The sequence below is a fragment of the Balaenoptera ricei genome, chromosome 1 (genome assembly GCF_028023285.1).
Source record: "Balaenoptera ricei isolate mBalRic1 chromosome 1, mBalRic1.hap2, whole genome shotgun sequence".
In the NCBI taxonomy this organism is placed as follows: domain Eukaryota; kingdom Metazoa; phylum Chordata; class Mammalia; order Artiodactyla; family Balaenopteridae; genus Balaenoptera; species Balaenoptera ricei.
Window position 1 is genome coordinate 106,282,240 of NC_082639.1, and position 23,639 is coordinate 106,305,878.

The 23,639-nt window shown below is 39.1% G+C and overlaps 1 protein-coding gene across 2 annotated transcripts in view; it reads left to right on the plus strand.

The window, feature by feature from the left end:
• The window catches only part of LOC132369349 (myomegalin), a 213,688-nt gene that overhangs the window by 45,561 nt on the left and 144,488 nt on the right, over window positions 1-23,639 (plus strand). For both annotated transcript variants that reach the window (XM_059929194.1, XM_059929196.1), the window contains exons 2-3: window positions 1,076-1,131; window positions 5,776-5,921. In XM_059929194.1, the coding sequence (XP_059785177.1) occupies window positions 1,076-1,131; window positions 5,776-5,921 (202 nt within the window). The remainder of the gene's footprint in view (window positions 1-1,075; window positions 1,132-5,775; window positions 5,922-23,639) is intronic.

Consider the following 23,639-nt stretch of genomic DNA (forward strand, 5'->3'; position numbering starts at 1 on the left):
TATTCCCTACATTAATTTTTTATAGTATCTCTCCCCAATTGCTACTGTACATTTTGCTTTTTTGTTTCCTTTTACTGTAATATTAGTTCCATGAGTGCAGGCATTTTGGTCTGTTTTGTTCACTGCTACATTTGTGGAGCTTAAAACTGGTGCCTAAAAACATAGTAGGTGCTTCACAAGTATTTGTTAATACATTTTGAGACTTTTTTTCCCCTTCTGTGCTAGGAATGGTGGCCTTCACTGTGCTGGACACACCAGATACACCTCTGGCTACTGCATCGTGGTGTTTTTAACATTTCCATTAATAGACTTTGTCTGTTTTCCAAGTTTTCTAGGTCAATTCTACTTCCTAAACATATCTTGATTTTTTTTTTTTTTTTTTTTTTGCTTCTCTCCATTTCTCCTATTCTATCCCTTAGTTAAAACTATCACAACTTCTTGCTATCCCCATCTACTTTTGTTCCCTCTACACAGTGTCACTCAACAGCCAGAATGATCTAAAGTCTAAATCTGGTCACTTACCATTCATTCCCTCATTTAAAATCCTTCAGTGGTTTCCCATTGACCTGCACATAAAACTCATATCCTTACCCCATCCCTCAGGGCCCTGCATGGTCTGGTTGCAACATTGGCTTTCTCTGTTCCTCTAACAGGCCAAGTTCCTCCCTGACTCAGGGTCCTTGCTGTTCCCTCATGATGGAACACTCTTCTGTTCCCATTTTTCATCTGGCTGACATTCTCTTCATCTCAATTTAAATGCTCTTTTCTCTGAGTTTCTCTGAGTCTCTCTACTAGTTAAGTTACTCTGCATATTCCTTCATAGCACTTGCTACAATAGTAATTCAGTGCTTGTGGAACTGTTTGTCCAATGGCTGTCTCTACAAATACCTACTGAGGATAGAAACCCTTCCTGTGGGGTTTGTCTTTGTCTTTCCAGCACTTAACACTGTCCCTGATACATAGTACTAGCTTAATGATTGTGGAGAAATAAATAAAAATAGATGTCTTGCCACCCAGGGATTGGACACTGTGTGGGGTGGTATCTCATTAATTAACGATGTGTTTCTCTCCACAGAGATTATTTTGCAGAAGATGATGGGGAGATGGTACCTAGAACAAGTCATGCAGCAGGTAAGGAGGTTGTGGGCCTTGCTTTGCTAAATTCTTGGTCTCCTGCTGATCATAATTCCCTTAAATTATAGACCCTTTAATGTCACCATGGCATGTAGTATATAATTCCCCTCCTTCCCAGCACAGTGCAGTAAATCATAACTGAAATACTTATGTGAACTCTTCATACTTTTTTTTTAATTTTTAAATTTTTTAAAAATTTATTTATTTTTCGCTGCATTGGGTCTTTATTGCTATGCGTGGGCTTTCTCTAGTTGCGTCAGGCGGGGGCTACTCTTTGCTGTGGTGCTCAGGCTTCTCATTGCTGTGGCTTCTCCTGTTGTGGAGCACGGGCTCTAGGCGCACGAGCTTCAGTAGTTGTGGCGTGCAGGCTTCAGCAGTTGTGGCTTGCGGGCTTGGTTGCTCCGTGGCATGTGGGATCTTCCCAAACCCGTGTCCCCTGCATTGGCAGGCAGATTCTTAATTAAAATTAGCCTTTGTAATTGTGTATGTGAAATCTATAAATTCTACGGGCCTACCATACTCATTTTGAGCATCAAGAGTCTCCATTTTGAGGTAAAAATTGAAGGACTAGGGCAAAATGGAAGGGGAATGAAGAAAATGCCTACTATACGCAAGATATTAGGTTGGATACTTTCACTGATTATTTCATTTAATCCATATAAATGCTCTGTGAGGTAAGCATTATTATACCCATTTCTACAGAGGCAATGATGCTCAGCAAAATTAAGAGATTTGCCTAAATTCCCACAATTAGCAAGTGGTCAGGATTCATAACCAATCTTTTTTTTCTTTAACATTTTCGTTGTGTCCATATCCAATCTTCAAAGGCTCTTATCTTTGTACCATATCCTATGAATCTAACTGTAATGTATTGTTGTTTTCTCAAATTTTCTTCCATTTAATCGCCTATTTAATTTCACCTAAATGTGGAAGAAATCATTTTTTTCTAACTTATTTTAATTAAAACATTTGCATTTACTTAGAAATATCAAGTTATCAACAAAACCATTACTATTACTACTATTATTATTATTAATTTGCAATCACAGTGTGGTATACAAGTAACAGAACAACAATTATTTTGAACAAGCTGAATCAAAGACAATTGAAAATGGGAAAATACCCAACTCTATCTGTAATTAATTTGTGCTGTGTACCAATAAAACCTGCTTTAAATTTCTGTGCTAATTTAAACCCCTGTACTCAATCAGGCAAGGTTAGTGGCTATTGAAAATACCATTAAGGATAGGGCTATCTAAAGACACACTTGATAGTATGTTATTTTTACAAACATGAATAGACACTGTACAGTGTCCAGTTTAAAAACAAATCATATAAATCATATGGCCTTACATTCCCTCCCCCTTTTTTTTTCTTTAAAATTGGTTATGTAATGAGTAGTTAAATACTTCCAGACAAGAAAAAAACTGCCCTGGAACCACACTATTTATCATCATTATTTTTTTTTTAATCTTCATCTTGTTCATATTTCTCCTTGTCATCATCTTCTTGACCCTTTTGTCTTTCTTCTTTTTTTTTTTTAAACAGGGAATGCTCTTCTGTTTTTTTTTTTTTTTTTTTTTTTGGCCGTGCGCTGTGGCTTGTGGGATCTTAGTTCCCTGACCAGGGATTGAACCCCAGCAATAAGGATTTTAAAAAAAATTCTGAGAAGTTGATTGAAGCATCTGGGGACTTTTTCTTGCATTCCTTCTGGAAAGTCTGTAGAAAGAAAGAGAAAAGAGGGAAGGAGGGAGGGAGGCATATATTCTCCCATCCCATAGGTTGGCCTTTCATTCTATTGATGGTTTCCTTTGCTGAACAGAAGCTTTTTAGTTTGATGTAGTCCCACTTGTTTATTTTTGCTTTTGTTGCCTTTGCTTTTGGTGCCCATGCCTATATGGTCCATTAATTTTCGACAAAAGAGGTAAGAATATACAAGGGAGGAAGGAAGGAAAGAGAAAAGAAAAAGGGGGAGAAAAGAAAAGGAAAGGAAAGGACAGAAAAAGAGCATATTATGATATTTTTCTTCTTGGCCCTTTCAGATCGCCTTTGCCCATGTGTCTATGTCTAGTTAACTTTTCCTCAGTGGGGCACAGAGTCACCTAGAGCCCATTTCACTCTCACTTGCACTGACACTGTCTACGGATCTCAGTGTGTTGCTATGCCTGTCATTCTTTCTGATTTAAAAAAAAAAAAAATTTGTTCAGTAATAAAGGTGCATTGCTTCTTACTGTCAGCCAAGAAAGATGTATTTTTCTATGTCTTCTGCCTGAGTCTACAACCCCAAGCCCACCTCAATCGGAGGTCATTTGCGTACCATGCTTGAAGGAAGCCCTGATTTCTTATTCTTTCACAGTGTTACTTCTCCAAGGCAGGCCGAGGGTGAGTAGCAGCTTAGCCTTCGCTAGCTTCTCCCAGGGCAGTGCTTCCTTTGGTTAATGGAAAGACTGTGTCTCTTCCCCTTTGCCTGTTTTTCCCTGACTCTCAGGCCTGTTACAATCCCCTTCCCTGCTAAAATAACACAGTATTAGCATACTGCTAGGAAGGTTGAACGGAAGGAACGTGGGATTGGTTCTGCCACTTTTTGCAATGCAATCTTGGGCAAACAAACTTGCTGAACCTTTATTTACTCATTAGTTAAATGAGTGTAATAATCACATCAGTCTATTTCGCTGGTTGCAGTAACTATAAATGAAATTATTCCTATACAATAACCTAAAAGATTCTCTGTAGAGAGATTTTTGTAGAAATACTTCTTAGCTAATAACTTGATTTTTTATTTCAAATAAAGCTATTTCAGTTATCTTTGGTCATGTGACACACCACTCTAAAACGTAGTGGCTTAAATACGTATAGCTGATTCAGTTTGTTATACAGCAGCAACTAACGCAACAATGTTAAGCAATTATACGCCAATAAAGATGTTAAAAATAAATAAATAAATAAATAAAACTTAGTGGCTTAAAACAGGGGTCAGCAAACTGCAGCCCATAGGCCCAATCGCCAGTATTTGTAAACAAAGTTTTATAAAAGCACAGTCATGCTCATGCACTAACATATTTTTCTGCATCTTCTTTGAGCTATCAGGTCAGAGTTGAGTAGCTGTGACAGAGTCGATGCCCATGAGCCTAAAATATTTACTATCAGGCCCTTTAAGAAAAAGTTTGCCCACTCAAGGGTTAAAACAACAATGGTTTATTATTTCTCACAATCCTGGATGTTAGCAAACTGGGCATTTCTTCTGTTGGTCTCACTTGGGATCACTCAAATAACTGCCATCACTCAAATAATCTGACAGCTTTTTTTTTTATGTCTTTATTGGAGTATAATTGCTTTACAATGGCGTGTTAGCTTCTGCTGTATAACAAAGTGAATCAGCTATACGTATACATATATCCCCATATCCCCTCCCTCTTGAGCCTCCCTCCCACCCTCCCTATCCCACCCCTCTAGGTCGTCACAAAGCATTGAGCTGATCTCCCTGTGCTATGCAGCTGCTTCCCACTAGCCATCCATTTTACCTTTGGTAGTGTATATACGTCACTGCTACTCTCTCACTTTGTCCCCGCTTCCCCTTCCCGCCCCCCGTGTCCTCAAGTCCATTCTCTACATCTGCATCTTTATTCCTGCCCTGCCCCTAGCTTCATCAGTACCATTTTTTTAGATTCCAAACATATGCGTTAGCACATGCTATTTGTTTTTCTCTTTCTGACTTACTTCACTCTGTATGACAGACTCTAGGTCCATCCACCTCATTACAAATAACTCAGTTTTGTTCCTTTTTATGACTGAGTAATATTCCACTGTATATATGTGCCACATCTTCTTTATCCATTCATCTGTCAGTGGACATTTAGGTTGCTTCCATGTCCTGACTATTGTAAATAGTGCTGCAATGAATATTGTGGTACATGTATCTTTTTGAATTATGATTTTCTCAGGGTATATGCCCAGTAGTGGGATTTCTGGGTCATATGGTAGTTCTATTTTTAGTTTTTTAAGGAACCTCCATACTGTTCTCCACAGTGGCTCTATCAATTTACATTCCTACCAACAGTGCAAGAGGGTTCCCTTTTCTCCACACCCTCTCCAATGTTTATTGTTTCTACAATCTGACAGCTTGACTGGGACTGAGGGTCCAAGACAGCCTTTCTCAAGTGTCTAGCAGTGGTGACTGGCATCTTCATTCCCCCTGTACTTGGCCTTTCCTCCGCAAGGAAGGTAATCTGGGCTTCTTCACAGCAAGGTGGCCTTGGGGTTTTAGGAAAGCAAGGACAGAAATGCAAGGCCTCTCAAGGCCTAGTCTCCTGAACGCATCCAACAGGAGCATTTTATCACATTCTCTAGGTCAAAGCAAGTCACTAAGCCAACCCAGATTCAAGGGGTAGAGAAATAGATCCCACTTCTTGATGGCAGGAGAAGGAACATCACATGACAAAGGCGTGTGGACATAACCTAGTGTGCTGCACTGGGGACCACTACTAATATGATCTACTACAAGCTACTGTATGTGAACTGCTTCTCTGTGGCCTAGAATTGGTTCTTTTTTTGCAGAAACCAAATTCTGCTGGAACATGCAGGTTGGAATGATCATAATGCCACTGTTATATAAAATTTTCTGTTGTTCTGTTTCACTGGCAGCTTTTCTTAGTGACACCAAAGATCGAGGCCCTCCAGCGCAGTCACAGACCTGGAGAAGTGGTGAGAAGGTCCCCTTGGGGCATTCCTTGAGATCATTTGAAAGACCTCTTCAGGTGCAGACCCAGGCTCTTCGAGACTTTGAGAGGGTAAGTCACATGGGTGGATAATTGTTATCCCAGTTAGAAGGAGTATCAGGGGATAGTGGTGTCTTATAAAAATATGACCCATAGTTTAGCTTGGATTATGTGTATTCTTATCAAAATGTTGTCTCTTTCAATAGCATTTATCCCAATAAGCTTATGCACTGTTAACTATATGCTGAGCACTGTGGTTCATGGGCAATTGCCTGTACCACTATTTCTGCTTAACATTTTTACCCCTGGTTTACTTCTCAGATAAATTTAGGAAGTTTAAATGGCACCCCAGGAATCTGTAGGTGGGCCATAGTGAGCCCAGTAGACCTAGTCAGTCGGCTGGCATTATATGCTCTGCTGCTGGCTTGGACCACTCTGGATATCTGGATACCATCTGCAGCATGAGGTGGTTCAGCCACAGCCATTTGCTTCTCAACAAGAATCCGGCATTGTTGCTTGAAACTCCTGATTTAACTCTTGAAGTGCTCTGCATCTTGATAGGTTGATCCTTAGATTTGGCCAAAAGCCAAATTACTGACAATGTAATACAGGCCCCCAGCTCCCTGTGCCCTGGTTTGATCCAAGGAAGTCTGCACAATAGAACCTATCTACTGGAACCTACCTACTGGAACCTATCTACGGCCTGGAAAGAGCACCCAGGATTTCTTACATCCCTGTGTGCTAAAAAAGGAAACAGCTCTTTGGTGCCCCCTGGGGGTTGCCCAGGAATCAGGACACACATGAAACTGTAAAAATGCCCTGAGATGTGTGGGTTTCTTTCATTCTTGAATTGACAGCTTTTGTTATATAAAATAAAAATTCCATTTTCAAAAGAAGGTTAATAAAGCAGTGTTGACATGCGTTTACCCTGTCTTCTTTCAATTTGTAAATAGAAATGTTTCACTAGGACTTAATGTACATCCTACCAGACATTCCTGTGGACAAAGAATATGTTCCATATAATGTGTGCCTGAGAATTTAAACAGCCTACTCTTGGTTTTTGTGCTCAGAGTTGTCATGGATACCGTTTTTAAAAAAAAAGACAAAGAGTTTGCAGGAATATTAAGCTGTTTTGAAGACTAACCCTCTGAACAGCTGTGGTGCTGGTGGTAGGAGTGGGGGCAGTACAACCCAACCCCTTCCTCTGTTCCCCCTTTTGCATCTACTGCAGTGCAGAAAGGGTGAGCAGAGCTGCGGCACTCCCCAAAGCTGTTGAGGGTGCTCTCTGAAAGGCAGTCTGCCTGCATGTTCCTTTTGGTGGAGAGGTGATTTGGATCATAGAAATGAAGGGTGTCACCTCCACTGCTCAGATGAATGCCCAGGTGCTGTGGGAGAGGGAAAATAATGGGCTGAGCTGGGTGATGAGCAGGGGTCAGCTGACTTTCAACTGTGGAGTCCTAAGTCTTTTTCTCTGAGCAATAAGGTCTAATATCGCTGGTTAGTCCTTACTCCTCGATGCTGGGAACCACTGACAGAAGCCAAGGTAGGATGCAGAGAAAAGGCCAATAAGAGATATTTTACATGTCTCTCCCCTATGTGTCAAGCGATATATAAATAACAATGAGACTACAGCACATGCATTTGTCAGAATGGTCATTGTCAGTAAACCAAGCTGTGACCTGCTCACAGGTGTGTTCATTCTTACATCCATTCATCCATCCATCCATTCTGTAGACTTTGAATGATAGCACCTGCTGTATGAAGAACCTCCATGAAAGGATTTGAAAATTAGAGGAAACATTAGTTAGAAAAAAAAATGTAGGAGGGAGAGTGACACATTCCAATGTCCCACCCTAAAAACTGGTAAAACACTAAATAACATGATATTTTCTCTAAAGTTTAAATCATGCATTCCTTGGGATGAAGGATGAGATCTGTACTCGGAAAGGGGAAAGGGACATATTAAAGGTTTGTGCCAGAGAAAGGTCGGCTCCTCCAGGGCATGAAGCAGATGTCAAAGAGATACAGGCCTGGGCTGGGCAGCCAGGAATCCATCTGTCTTAGTCCATTCAGGCTACTATAACTCAGACTGGGTAGCTTATAAACAACAGAAATTTATTTCTCACAGTGCTGGAGGCTGGAAGTCCAAGATCAGGGCACCAGCAGGGTTACCTTCTGGTGAAGGCCCTCTTACTGGTTCATAGCTGATGCCTTTTCACTATGTTCTCACATGGCAGAAGGGGCTAGGGATCTCTCTGAAGCTTCTTTTATAAGACATGAAACCCAAAGGCCCATCTCCTAATACAGTACCATAATCTTTGAGGATTAGGATTTCAACATATGAATGGGGGCGAGGGGGACACATTCAGACCATGGTGGCATCCTTACTTCACTTATCCCTGCAACAAATACTTGATCACTTCAAATAAGATGCTATTCCTATCCTTAGTAATAGTCTATTGGGAAGTACAGACATTGCATTACTTACAATATAATGCGTCCTTATGGTAAAGATAAGGACAGTGTACTCTGAGATCTTGGGAGAGAATGTTTAATTTTATTAAAGGACAGAGAAGGGCCTCCTACAAGAGAACACCTCTCATGGGGCTGCACATTGAGTGAGATCTTCAAAGTTGAGTTAGATTTTACCGGTTAGAGAAGGAGATTATAATATTCCAGACAAAGGGGAAATTTGGGTGAAAGGAAGAGAAGTATGTTCATGTATAGATCTGATAAGAGACTGGGCTAGAGGGATGCTATGGTCTGAATGTTTGTGTTCCCTCAAAATTCATATGTTGAGATACTAACCCCTAAAGGTGATGACATTGGGAGGTGGGGCCTTTGGAAGGTGCTTAAGTCATGAGGGTGGAGCCCTCATGGATGAGATTAGTGCCTTATGAAAGAGGCTCCAGAGAGATTCCTAGCCCCTTCCACCATGGAGGATACAAGAATTCTGTGACCCAGAAGAGACCCCTCACCTGACCAGGCTGGCACCATGCTCTTTGACTTCCACCCTCCAGAACTGTGAGAAATAAACTTCAGTTGTTTATAAGCTACCCAGTCTGTGATATTTTCTTAAAGCAGCCTGAACAGACTTAGTCAAGAGAGGTAAGGAGGGAGACTTAGAACAAGGAAAGAAGTAATATTAAAGATACTTAATCAGTAAAAATTAATTGATCAGTTAATGTGATTGCTTCTGAAATATTTGTTGATGTAGGAAATTCTAGGGAAAAGAGCCTTTGATTCCAGAGTAAGTGATAATAGGCTAAAAATGTAAATACTGGCACATTATGGAAAATACATCATTGGTCAATTAACAAGTGAAAGTGACAGCATCTTTCTTCACTATATTGGTGCAGGAGGAAGGGGCAAAGGGAACAGAGCTTTGAAGATATAGTTTTCTTTCCTTTTCTTTTTCTGCGTTCTGTATCCCTGACCAACAGTATGAGTGGGGCTAGGGAAGGATAGGCAGGGGGAAGGGGTCAGAAATAGTGACACAGATGAGCCTACTCAACTTTCCACTGGTAGAAGTAAATTAATAGGTGTTGTTCCCCATGATAAAAGAGTTTTGCTTAGTATGTATGCTTCATTTGTACATTTTGAATGAGTGAATGATTTAATTAATTTTTAAACCTTGTCAGCTTTGTTTTAAAGGCGCTTCCCCCCGCCCCCCAAAGATACATTGATGGAGTGATCTCTGTTCTTTCCAGAACTATAGACTTGAGAAGTGGGTTAAGTGCTTCTCATAAATTGTCTTATTTTGTCTTTATAAACCTGCATGAAACAAGCATCACTGTTCCTATTTTCAAGTGAGGGAACCAGAACTCATAGAGATTGTGACTTTTTCAGGATCATGGAGTTTAGGTACCATGATTACAAATCCTGACAGGTTGTTGGGTCATTTTACATAGTCATATGTCAAATGGCCATAGTCATATGTTGAGAAAAATTCTTTCCTATATGTTTTCTCACTGATCACAGCACCCACCCCACCTCCAGCATCTCTGGGGTGAGTGAGACCTGAGCAGCACATAGATAACACTAGCTAGCGTGTGTTGATCACTTTCTGTGTGTCAAGTAGTGTACTAAGTATGTGCAGTATCATCTCATTTAATGCTCATGGAAACCCTGTGAAGAAAGCATGATTATTACACCAGTTTATAAATCAGGAAACAAAGGCACAAAGAGTAACAAAGGAACTTACCAAGCATCTCATAATGTGCTGAGAATACTCGTCATTTTTGTGACCTAAAATAGTACTTTATATGTTGGTGGTAATAAAAGTGCTGACTCCTATAGGCCTGGAATCATGAGCTCCTCCTATTTAGATGGGCACAGAGTACAGTTCTATCTTCCCTAGGTAAACTGTAAATCCACTTTTATCTCCCAGTATTCTCCATCACATGCTTTCTATTCCACTAATTCTGAACTGCTTGCAATTCAAAGTTGTTTCATACTTCCAAGCCTTTGTTCTGGCTGTTCCCGCTGCCTAGAATAATTTTTCTCTCCTGTTCTTTACCTGGTTAAAGCCTACTCATCCTTCAAGTTTCAGTTCAGGTTCAGTTTTTTGTTTATTTGTTTTTCTTTTTAGGATGCCTCCGCTCATTCTCCAGTCTCAAAATATATACCCAGACTCTAGGCAATTCAGAGGCAGAAAGCCTCTTGTTCACCTTTTTCTAGTCTCTAGAACCTAGCATAAATGCTGGTACATAGTAAGTGCTCAGTAGATGTTCATCAATTAAACTAAGTTTGTTGAAAAGTGTTGAAGATTAGGTGTTATATTGGATTTATATTCCCCCTGGCCTCTACTTCAGTATTCACTGAGTGTATTCACAGTAAGTAAAATGATTCTAAAGAGGGTATTGGTATATTAATTAATTGGTTAGGATAGGAAACTGAGAAGTCAGGAAAAATACATATACTTTTAGAAGTCCAATGTGCTATCCATTGTACTACAGAGCCAGGTGGGAAAAGTACATTTATTTTTAATGGTGAGTTTAAAGGGAGATAACTGTCTACCTAAACTGGGATCATAAAATTATAAATGTAAAGTAAGAGAAAGAAAGCAGAGACCTTTTGAAATATTTGACAAGATTTATTAAGAAGATCATAATAATAGCTAATAATAATATTTATTGAGTGTTTATTAAACACTAGGCACTTTTTAGACATTTAACACATTTTATTTCAGCTCTTTTTCAGTTCATTTTCCTAACTTATGAGATAGATATTAGATATTATATTACATCCATTATATGAGTGAAGAGACCAAGACTCAAAGAACTTGATGAAAGCTATTACAGGTATAAAGTGGCAGAGCCAAGATAATTCCAAGAGTCAAGGTTCTTGGGGGAATGAGAGGACCATTCAGAGAAGGAGAGGTTACATTAGTGCAATGTGTGCAATTTGGTTTTATGCAGAGAATCAAAATGGCAAATGCTATATATAGAAAAGCCATGGAGAGGGTAGGGGTCTGTGGCTTTAAGGTCTAGAGGAGGCCTCCACTGCCCTCCCCTGTTTACACATTTTCTAATAATGTTGTCTTTCACATGAAAATGCCAACAAGACCAGCTGCAATGTTTGCTTAATTATAGTCTGAAGCTAGCTTTTCTGGGCAGTCTGAATCCAACCACAGTGAGTCAGCCTGTTGAGGCCCCACCCATCCTGGCACATTTTTCCACTTGGGTCTTGAAGTCGCGGGGGGTGGGGGGCGTGCGGGGAGTGAGTCCTAAAAGAGACTTTTCTACCTTTATGGAGATCTGAGTTATCACGGCCTGGGTTTCCTGTTCTAGTTTAGGTGAGTCTGGGTCATGTCACTTCTGCCTTTAGGTCCAGCCATTTCAAGTGCTTCTTGAGTTTCTCTTTAATTACAGCCTTGGAAAATGAAAGCTACTGGTGAAGTACATTTTCTTTCTTTCTTTTTTTTTTTGAAAATGGCATTTATGTTCCTCAAACCACAGTGCCCCAAGCATACTGGTTTTGGTTTCACTAGTGTCTTGAGACTTTCAAAAAGTTATTAGATGAGAAGGGAAGGGGGGATAAATCTGAAACTTTCAGCAATCATAAGGACAGGATTTTTTCTTTCTTGTTAAACATGACTTTTCAGAGGGATTCCACACAGTCATTCCACAGAACTTCGGCAACATTTTCATTCCTAAGCAACACTGCCAAAAATAAGCATCAAATCAATCACATTTTTCTTAAGAACTATGAATTAAAGGAATGAGTCTGAGTGCTGTAGAAGATGCAGAGGTGTATATGAGTTACCATTCTCAGAGAACATACACTCTGATTAGGGACATAAGAAATTTAAATTACATGAAATTTAATTTAAATAACATCTAAGGCACCAGTGGAAGAGATCACAAGATGAGAGTAATTGCCAATCAAATGTATGTCTTTAAAACCTAGATGTTAGGACAAAACATTTTTTCTAATTTGTATTCATACGTATAGTTAAACTTTACAAAGTTATAAATATTGGCTCACATTTGGTTACACAATTAACAAAGTAACTTTATCAAAAAGAATGAAATTACAAAAATTGAACAACCCTGAAAGTTCTGGAAGGTATGGTTACCAACACAGAAAAGAGCAATCACTTCCACAGAGAAAATGGCACTTGAATGAGAATAATCCTTCTTATTTTTTGTTGTCTCCTCTCTGTGTCCTCATTAGAACTTGTTGTCTTCTCCTCTTCACTGTATGAAGAGAAGCTCTGTCTTTCTTCCTATGGACTTGAGGAATTTCCATTCCAATGATAAAATTTTAAAATAACAAAAATAATGATACCAATTAATATTTATTGAGTACTACAGTGTGCAGACCTCTGTGAATGCACCTGACTTGCATTATCTTATTCAGTTCTGAAAACAGTCTTTTGAGGTTGGTACAACCATTATTTTCATTTGTACATGGAGGGACACTGAAGCTAGGAAAAGACTAGTGATTGCTAGAAAGTGCTAGAGCTGGGATTTTAACAGAAGTGTACCGATTCCAGAACCTGAACTCTTAGCCACAATTTCATTATGCCACTCTATGTACAGCTGCTCCCCTTATTCATTTGTTTGTTCATCTACTCAGTATATGGGTACAATCTATGTGCCAGGCCTGTTCTAGCTTTTACATGTACAGTGATCAAGTATGAAAAGGTGTGTGTTGAAGGATGAATGTCTCAGTGTTTTTATACTAATAAAATATTAGAAACAATCTATTACTCATCAAGGCAAGGATTGATTATTTCAGCCATGGTACACATACAACAGAGCATCACAGAACAATGTACTGACTTGGAAGGATGTCTGTAATAATAATAACAAATTTAAGATTAAACAGCAGAACAACAACAACAATTTGAATATTACATAAAATAAGATCTCTTTAAAAAAATTTTATTTTTACACAATTTTTAAAGGTTACTTTCCATTTCCATTATTAAAAATATTGGCTATTTGTTATACAGCACATCCTTGAGCCTATCTTACACCCAACAGTTTGTACCTTCACTCCCCCACCCCTATACTGCCCCTCCCTCCCCACTGGTAACCACTAGTTTGTTCTCTATGTCTGTGAGTCTGCTTCTTTTATGTTATATTCACTAGTTTGTTGTATTTTTTAGATTCCACATATAAGCGATATCATAGTATTTATAAGATCTCATTTTTGAGGGAGAAAAACTAGAAATGTCTGGAAGGATATACACCAAAATATTTAAAGTGATTAGGTCTGGGTGATAGGATTAGCCATGATTTTTACCTTCTTTATAACTTTTTGTATTATCTGAATTTTTAATAATGTGCATTCCTTTTATTTATCTAATCATTCAACAAATATTTCTAAAGTGCTTACTGTATACAACATAATGTCTTAAGCACTGCACATACAATAATGGATAGGCAAACATGGTTCCTGCCCTCATGGAGTTTACAGATTAGCCAATTACAACAGAATGTAATCATTACAATGCTGTGGAGGCACTCAGGAGGGGCCCTTACCCAGACTTTAGGGTCAGATGGGCTTCCTTTAGTAGGTAATATCTAATTCAAATCCGTACAGGCTAGTTGGAGATAGTGAAGTCAGAGCTGAATGGAAATTGAAGAGGAATGACTTTCCAGGCTGACACTGCTACCCGTGAAAAGTCCTAGAGGCAACAGAGAGCAAGTTCAGCAACAGGAGGCTTTTTGTCATGGCTGGAGCACTAGAGTATAGAATGGGGTTCAAGCTGGTTTTATCTCCCCCTACCACCTGCTACTCTCGGTCAAAGCCTTATTGTTACTACCATGGTTATTCATGGTATCACTGTGAACTCAGCTCTTATGCCTAGACAAAGTCCTAATTGTGCCTTTGAAATCACCTTCTTTCCTAGAGAAGGATGGAGAAAGAATTCATGAAAATCTAGAAAAATAGGTGAGGCCATAAATTGACACGTTCCCTTCTGAATAGTAAAAGCTCAGCAAATAATCTTCCTGGGTCGAACCAGTTGTGAACAAACAACACCAAGTCCTGCTCTTGTTGGTCGGGCCAAACTGTAGGAGAATCTAGTTTGGAGCCTAGGAATCCTTGGGAGCTCCCAGCATCAGTGCAGCTCAACTGTCGTTTTGCCATGGAACTCATTTAACTGTCTCTGACAGTGCTATTTCTGGCTGGGCCATTTATTTTTGGTGACCAGGGAAGTTGTTATTTGTTTTGTTTTGTTTTTATATAGTTCGTAGTGCTCCAGTATGATGATGACAACACCCTGTTATTCCAGGGTCACTGGGGGTGGTGTGGGTGTGTATCTATGGTGGGGGAAGGCAGCAGGAACATCACTGGAACCCCTGCCATTTATCTACACAATGATGCTGCCTAAGACAGCGTTTATTTATTGACCTGATATAATAGCTCTGTTGTTAGCTGTCTTGCCATCAGGCCACTTATTTCAAGAAAAGGCTGTGTAGAGGATGGGTATCAGTATGCTTCTGAGTTGAAGGGGAAAAAATTGAATGATATTGTTAATATTTTAGCATTTAAAAGACTGAAACTTCAGGGATTATGTTGAAATTTCAGAAACAGAGTTTCAGAAGAAAGATTTGTTTATTGTGCAACCCAAAAGAAGAAAAGCCAGATGTTTGTAGAGTTCTCAGTCTGCTTTCTGAGGCAGGCATCAACAACTGACTTCTGGAACACTAGACACAAACCCTGTGTGGAAGTGTGGAAGACCAAGTTGATTGACTTCGATTGACATTTTCCTTATTAGAATGTTCGGCAGAAGTTATGCATATTCTTCAGGGCAGCCTAATGAGTATGTTTTTCCTGTCGAAATATAGGGTGGATCATGTTTTCTTTCTGTTTTATTTAAGGATTGTAACAAAACTTTAACTTTTGATAGAACATAGTAATCCATGAGTATTTAATATTGAGGGCCACTTAAAGTATACTTTATCTAGCCTTTATGTTAGGGCCCCATAATCTGAGTAGGATTAATATACATTTAGAAATGGTCAGTTCTAAACCATTTGCTTTTAACTGAACTGAATCGAACTGAACTTGAATTGAATCTTTATCATAAAAAAATCCTTTGTAAAAGGCAAAGGACTGGACATGTTACTTCTCCCAGCTTTGGTTTCTTTCTTCTTTTTTAAATAACAGCTTTTTTGAAATGTAATTTACATACCATAAAATTCACCCTTTTAAAGTGTACAATTCCATGTTTTTTGTATATTCAGTGAGTTGTGCAACAATTACCACTATCTAGTTCCAGGACATTTTCATCACCACCCAAAAACCCATCACACCCATTAGTAGTCATTTCCTGTTCCCTCCTCCCCCAGGCCCTGGAAACCACTCATCTAATTTCCCTATGGATTTGTCTAGTCTGAAAATTTCATATAAATAGAATCATGTAATATATGACTTTTTGTGCCTGGCTTATTTCACATTATATAATGTTTTCAAGGTTCATTCGTGTTGTAGCATGTGTCAGTACTTCATTCCTTTTTATGACTGAGTAGTATTCCATTATATGGATATGCTAAACTTTGTGTATTCAATCTTCTGTTTTTGGATATTTAGGATGTTTCTTCTTTTTGACTATGCGAATGATGCTTCTGTTTTGCGTGGACATATGTATCACTTCTCTTGGGTGTATACCTAGGAGTGGAATTGCTAGGTCATATAGTAACCCTATGTTTAATCTTTTGAGGACTAGCTTTGGTTTAGTCACCTTGAAAATGGAGAAAACTATGTTTTATATAGGTTCAGGTGGTCAGATCCTCTGAGGTCACAAGCAATATTATTTATAATGAAGGATATTTTTGAAAAGATGCAGGGACCTGAGGTAGAATTGGAAGTACCTTATTAGTCACAGGGGAATCCTAGGTTCACAGGGGTCATCTAGTGTCATGATTAAGGCCCTGATGAGTATGAAATATGGGTCAGACTGCTGGAAGCTGTAGTCTGTGCTCCTCCACTTTCTAGCTAAGCAAATCGGCTAACTTCCTGATGTCTTACTTTCCTGGAGTATAAAATGGGGATAATAATATCCAATCCACTTACTTCACAGTGTTGTAATGAAGATAAAATGAAATAATACATATATGGAAGTGCTTTGTATATTGTCAAATCCTATACAAGTGATTGTTGTTGTGAAGATAGTGTAATTATATCTAATTAATTTTGTAATACAAGTCAAAGTCATTCAAAACAGCCAGTAATTAAACTTCTGTATTTCTCCATCTTAGATTTTACCAGAAAAGCATAGGGACTCCCAGACACATAGATGTATTACAAATAAAATATTTATATGTGAAACAAACCATCCTCCTCCTTCTCCTTGCCCCATCCCTTCGTGTCTATCCCTGCCGTCTAATCCAAAACAAGTAGGATTCCTGGGTGCTAAAGAGCGGGAAGCACTCTCCAGCCATTGGTGTGACTTTCCCACAGGTCTGTTTTGAAAATGTAACAGTTAGCAAAGCCTGTTGAGGGTCATCCTTAGGTCCCCAGTCGTTGTTGCTGCTTTTGTCTTGGAATATCATATCCTTTATGCTCACTTATCTCCTCTTCCTCTTCCTGCGCAAGGCAACCAGAGCACTCAGTCTGAACAGGTAGACCCCCACTACCTTTTAGGGCTCTACCATAAGAGAGCTGGTGGGGGGCTTCCCTGGTGGCGCAGTGGTTGAGAGTCTGCCTGACAATGCAGGGGACACAGGTTCGAGCCCTGGTCTGGGAAGATCCCACATGCCACGGAGCAACTGGGCCCGTGAGCCACAACTACTGAGCCTGCGCGTCTGGAGCCTGTGCTCCGCAACAAGAGAGGCCGCGATAGTGAGAGGCCCGCGCACCGTGATGAAGAGTGGCCCCCGCTTGCCGCAACTAGAGAAAGCCCTCGCACAGAAATGAAGAAAGCCCTCGCACAGAAACGAAGACCCAACACAGCCAAAAATAAATAAATAAATTTATAAAAAAAAAAAAGAGAGAGCTGGTGGGGTGCTCCGAGATCTTTCAAAAAGTGACAGCTCTCTCATTGGTGCTGCCTTTGGTAATATTGTTTCTATGAGAAAATATGTTTCAAACATAGAATCTCAGGATGGCTAAAGACCTTAAAAGTTCTCCAGAACTAACTCCTAGTGGATGTGTGAAGATTCTTAACAATATCCCTGACAAGTGGTTCTTTAGTTTCAGTTGATTCCTTTTTGTGCCAGGAAATTTACTATCTCTCATAATGTAAGTGCTAAGTAAATATTTGATGTATGAATGTATGGATGGAGTGTGGCAATAAGTTCATTACATCCAACTCTACTAGAGAATTTATTCTTATATTTAATTGAAAGCTGCCTTCCTGTAATTCCTAGTTTCATTCCATTTAAAATAGTTTTTTTAAATAATAAACTATTTCACAGACAAGAGCATACAAAGAACAATAAAACACTTGTCCATGTATCCAATATCTAAATTTTTTTTAAAGATTTTTTTGATTTAGACCATTTTTTTAAAGTCCTTATTGAATTTGTTACAATATTGCTTCTGTTTTATGTTTTTTTGGTTTTTTGGCCACAAGGCATGTGGGATCTTAGCTCTCTGACCAGGAATTGAACCCACAGCTCCTGCATTGGAAGGCGAAGTCTTAACCACTGGACGGCCAGGGAAGTCCCCCGCAATATCTAAATTTTAACAAATATTATTTTCACTCTATTTGCCTCATATTGAAAAATAAAAGTTCACATTACAGATGCAATTGCAACACTCTTAATAGCCTACCCCAATCCGACCTCCTGACTCCTTTCCTACAGTTAATTACTATTAAATATTTTTCCAAAAGTCACACAATTAGAAAATAGCAGAGCTGAGATTTGAACCCAGATCTCCTTGGTTCAAAAGCTTTTGCCCTTTCCACAATTCTGTGCTATCCCACCTAGATAAATACATATAATAGTGATAATATTTATTGCCAATTTGTAAGTGGAGAATAAAATGTCAAGGGTTGCTTAAAACACTATTCTCCTTTTCCTCTGCTTACCATATTAAGTTATTTAAGAATATTTTTATTTTCATGAAATGTAAAATTATGAGTTATCACAGATATCAAATTAGTGGAGTTAAGTTGCAAAAGTTTCATTATATTTGAAAAGAATGTGTCAATTAAGATGATTAATCATTTTTAGTGGAGTGGAACTGTATTTTTAGGAGAGGGATTGGTAAGAGATTAATATGTTTTCAAGCATTTCCATTGTAAGAACTATCTGGGGGGTCTGAATATGATTAAGCAAATTGAGGCTGAGTTTTTTTTAAAGGCTGACTTGACAATCGGTTATGTTAATGGGGCATGACATACAACAGCTGGGTTGTAATCTCCTACTATTGTTGGCATTGATTGAGTTCTTATTAAAGTCTTATTTCCAGTCTGGACTAATACATTAAGAAGCAGTGGGAAGAAGAAATTAAGAAATGAGCAGGGGAGAACTGTTAACGTTTGGAAAAAATATTTTCAGAGAAGAGTAAAGATTTTCTATATACTACATTAAAAAGGAAGAACAAAGATAGAAGCACTGCCCCTTGCTCAAGAACCTGCAGTGTTTATTTCCTAAGCAGTGCAGAGCTTATCCAAAGCTCTGAAAGGCCCTGATTTAGGAGGTCTAGTGAGCAGCCCAGGTGTGCGTGGTTTTGTTTGCTAAAGCTACAAAACGCAAACAAGTAAAACAAAACATAAGCAATAAGCAAGTAAAGTAAGTAGTAAGTAGTTCCTCACCCTTTGTTCAAACTGAGAACCAGGATCTGCTAAAGGAACAAACTCAGGCTTCTCATCCTGACTTTCAAGATCTTTCTAAAACGGTTCTTCACTTCCTGTCCTCTCTGTTCACCCACTACAGGACAGCATGTGCCCTTTGTTTCAGTCCACTTGGTCCTCTGCACCTTTGCTTATGTTCTGCCTGCCTAGATTGCCTTGTATTCTCCCTCCAGCCTATACAAACTTGATTCATCCTTTAAGGAGAGCAAAAATGTCACTTCTCTCTGGAACCTTCTCTGGTAGCCTCTCTTTCCTAATTTCTATAGTTTTTACTATTTGTACAGTTCATACTGCCCTTTGATTGTTATTTATCATATATTATTCCCCATTTATTCAGAACTCTTGTACATAGTTCAGATTCTGCATTGTGCATTAAAATTAGTCTGTTAGAAGAATTAATTTTACTTATAAAATTACCTTTAGATATGCTCTGCCTCCTACAAGATCTGCATAATCTTGTATACAGATTGAATTCTATTAGGATTAAATCCAATGAAGTCAAAGTCAGCAGGTTAGTTATTCATCCATTCTTTTATTAAGTATTTCTTGAGCACCGACTATGTGCCAGGCACCATTCTGGGTACAGGTGATATAGCAGTGAACAAAACAGGCCTATATCCTGGCTTTCTCATGGAGTTCACATGCTAGTAGGGAGAGACAGACAAGAAACAAAATAAATAAGTAAATATAATATTTTAAAAGATGATAGTGCTATGGGATTAAAAAAAACAATGAAGGGAGACATGGAGAGCTGGGGTGAGGCATAGGGTGAGTTACAGTTTTAAGTAGGGTGGTCACCTCATAGAGAAAGTGACATTTGATCAGAGACTTGAAGAGGGTGAGGAAGAGAATGCAGATAACTAAAGAAAGAGCATACTATTCAGAAGGATCAATAAGCTGAAAGGCCTTGAGGAGGGAGGGTGCTTGGTGTTTTTGAGAAACAGCAAAGAGAAACAGTGTGGCTGGGGCAGAGTACGTAGGGGAAGAGTAGTAGGAAAAATGTACAAGAGAGGGTAGGGGAGAGGATCCAGATTATGCAGGGCCTTGGGACTTATGGGCTAACAAAATGACTGACTTAGCCTTTCACTCTCAATTAGATGGGAAGCCATTGGGGGTTTCCAGCAGAGGAGCAATCTGACATTTTGTATCCCTCATAGAGATATGGCTGCCGCACTAAGAATCGACTATAGGGGAGCAAGGGTGGGAGTGGGGAGACCAGTTAAGGGGCTATTCAAATAACTCAGAGGAGAGATCACAGTATCTTGGGCCAGCGTGGCAAAGGTACGAGTGGCAGTGGTGGTAGATAGCTTCTCTATATGTGTTGAAAATAGAAATCTTGATAGACGGATTTACAGACAGATGAGATGATGTGCATGAGAAAGAAGGGTCAAGAATAATTCAAAGGTTTTGGCCCAAACAACTGCAAATATTGGTGGTTACAAACTGAAATGGGGTCCAAAGAGGAAGGAACATATGTGCTGGGAAAAATTAGGAATCCAGTTTTATATATCACGAGTATGAACTGTCTATATTCAAGCAGAGATTTCTACTAGGAAGTTAGGTGTAGGTTGGAGTTCAGGAGAAAAGTCAAGATGGGCATATAAACTTAGAAATTTAAGTGAACAAAACAATATTTTTCTAGTCACCATTCTAGCAGATGCAGTTTCTTTGGAACCATTAAAACAAACTTTTCTATATCATTGGAAAGTTATGAGAATAATATTGGGTTGGCCAAAAAGTTTGTTTGGGTTTTTTCATAAGATCTTAGCCGAACGAACTTTTTGGCCAACCTAACATAAGCAAGCTAGCCCATATTTAACAGATCAAATCAGCAAAAAATGAAATATATATGCAATAATTATCTATTCATTAATTTAACAAATATTTAGGGAGTGCGTCCTAAATATTCTGCAATGAGAATACAAAGACACAAAATATGCCTTGCCAGCCCTCAAAACACTCTAGTCTGATTGAGGTGATTGTATACTGCACAGTGGGAAGAATTAACTGGAGAGGTCTTCTTGGCAATTGTGGGAGCTGAAGGAATATAGAGAGACATATAAGTCATTGACCCTTGGGCAGCTTACAGACTAGTTGGAGAGGTAGGCACATGAAAAAGTTAAAAGCTCTAAAATGTGTAAATAACCCTGCAGGACAACAGAAAAGCAGTACCATGAGGCAGCATATGAGCACTTGCCAAACGTTAGTATTTGCCTTAGGAGCTCAAGAGGAAAAAGTTTTTCCAGTCTGGCGTAGCAGGGAAAGCTTTGTTTGGGTGGAATTCAAACTTGAGAAAGTGACTTGAAAGAAGAGGCAGGGTATCTTTAGAGGGTGTGATTTTTTTTTTCTTTTATACTAACAGTGATGAGATGCCTGTGAAGGAGTTTTAAGTAAGGGAGATGACAGGATAAGATTTGAGTTTTGAAAATAATGTTTTTAAAATAATGGGTTTTTTTAGCTTTAATAAGGAGAAGAACTAGCTGGATGAGTTCTGGCAGACATGATAGACACTGTTGCAAAAGTTTTTGCCATGAGGTTTGTCGTGAGAATGGCACATTCAAGTTGAACTATTTAGCAAAGAGCTGGATATGTAGGGCTAGATCTTGGGTGAGACAACTCAGTTGGAGGTTTGGGGACTGTTTGGGAGGCAAAAGTCAAAGCCCTAAAAGTGGATAAAATCTCTAAGGGAGAAAGTGTGAAGAGAAAAAAATCAGAAGGCTAATGACTAATCATCATTTAAGTAGTAGCTTTAAAGAGCCAGGAAAAAAAGAAAAAAAAAGAAAAAAAAACAACACAGAGAAGAGGCTAGAGAGATAGGAAAAGAACAAGGGATCACAGGGCATAAGAGAAAATAGGCTTAATGTGAAGAAAGAAATATATAGGTTGGATAAGAACACCTGCATTCATATGCAATTTTACTTTCCATAAAGCTTCTATTAAATTATCGTACATGATGAAAGAATCCAAGTAGACATCAAAAGCATGATTAAACACTAATCTAGAATCTGGCACCTGGTTCCCCCCTGTGCAAAATGGAGGTAATAATAACCAGGTTATTCCTCTAGGAGCTTAGACCAGGAAAGGGCCTTAAAATCACCGTTTCCAACCACTTCATTTTATAAATGAGGACAGTTAGGCCTCTGGAGATGTGTACTCCCAAAGTCATACGGCTATTTAGTAACACAGCTGGGACCAGAAAAGAATCTTCTTGAGTCTTATCTTAGACTTTTCTCTTCCTCACTGTCTCTAACTAAGCCTAGGTGAAATTCATTTATTCTAAGAGCACAGATTTAATGAAATTAGCTAAATGCATTTTAAATGTGTGCACTTTTTAAAAATGAAGAATATATTGTCTTAAGTTGCCAGTGGTTTAGGTAAGAAATGTGTTGCCTACTTATAATCCAGCTCTAGTTGAGAGAATGCTCAGTTCTAACTATGCCCTCCTGAGGCCACTTTATTCACTCAAATTTTTTCTGTCTTTCAAGGCAAAGTGCAAGTGCAACTCCTTGTCGAAGCTTTCTTTCTCTCACCATCCCAATGAGAATGAATCACTCTTTCTTCTGGGTTCCCACAGATTCAGTATTTTTCAAACTTTAGGACAAAACTTATTAGTGGGTCATGGAATCAATTCAGTGGGTCACTCCCAAAAAGAGAAATGGAATAGGAAATATCAGAGTGCATCCTACATAGTGACGGTTAACATTACTTTGGGGAACTTTTACTTCAGTTGTGTGTGTGTGTGTGCATGCACTGGATTGCAGTGTGAAATGTAAAATGTTTGAATGACACAGGCCTGGAGGATTATAGTGTAAAACATATGCACCTACATCTCTATGGCCACCTGTCTCTTGGAGGGCTGGGACTGTCTTCATCTTTGTATTCCTCATGCCCAACATACTACCTGCTGTGTACAAAAAGGGAGGTTGATTGGAATTATTATGAAGAGTGAAGAAAGAATTAGAAGGATGAAGAGCAGGTAGGTTGGGGAGGAACCTTATACTTGAATTAAGTATGAAGTTTTTGTTTCCTTTACTTTGGATGTTAATATTAATTTTGTTTTCAAGCTAGTGTTACTGCAACCAAGAACTCGTGTTTGGTATCTGTGCTGTGGGGTTGTCTCCCAGTCACCTTCAGTGTCCCGTGTGGTGTGGTATAAATAATACTTCCTGCTAATGTTGCAGCTGTCATTCAAGGATCTTAAATTGCTTTAGGAGCAGGATCTGGTAATGAGTGCCTAGCTCCACTTGGCAGGTGCCGGAGTTAAGAACTAGTGACTGGGTAAAATCTCTGGGCTCCAGCCTGACGCCTCCCTCCATCACCTCCCACCCTCTTTTCGCCCTCATCCCTTAGAGGGAGGAACCTTTGACCCTGCCTCTTGGAGCTTGTGTAACTGGTAGACAGATTTTGCAAAGATTCCACTGAACTAGAAGATTGGCCCTTTCTTTGGAAGTGGCTCAGGTGTGTATGGGGGGAGGGGCATGGTAATAAAGGCTATTTCTTTAACTGCCTCAGGGCTTGAAAGGTCCAGG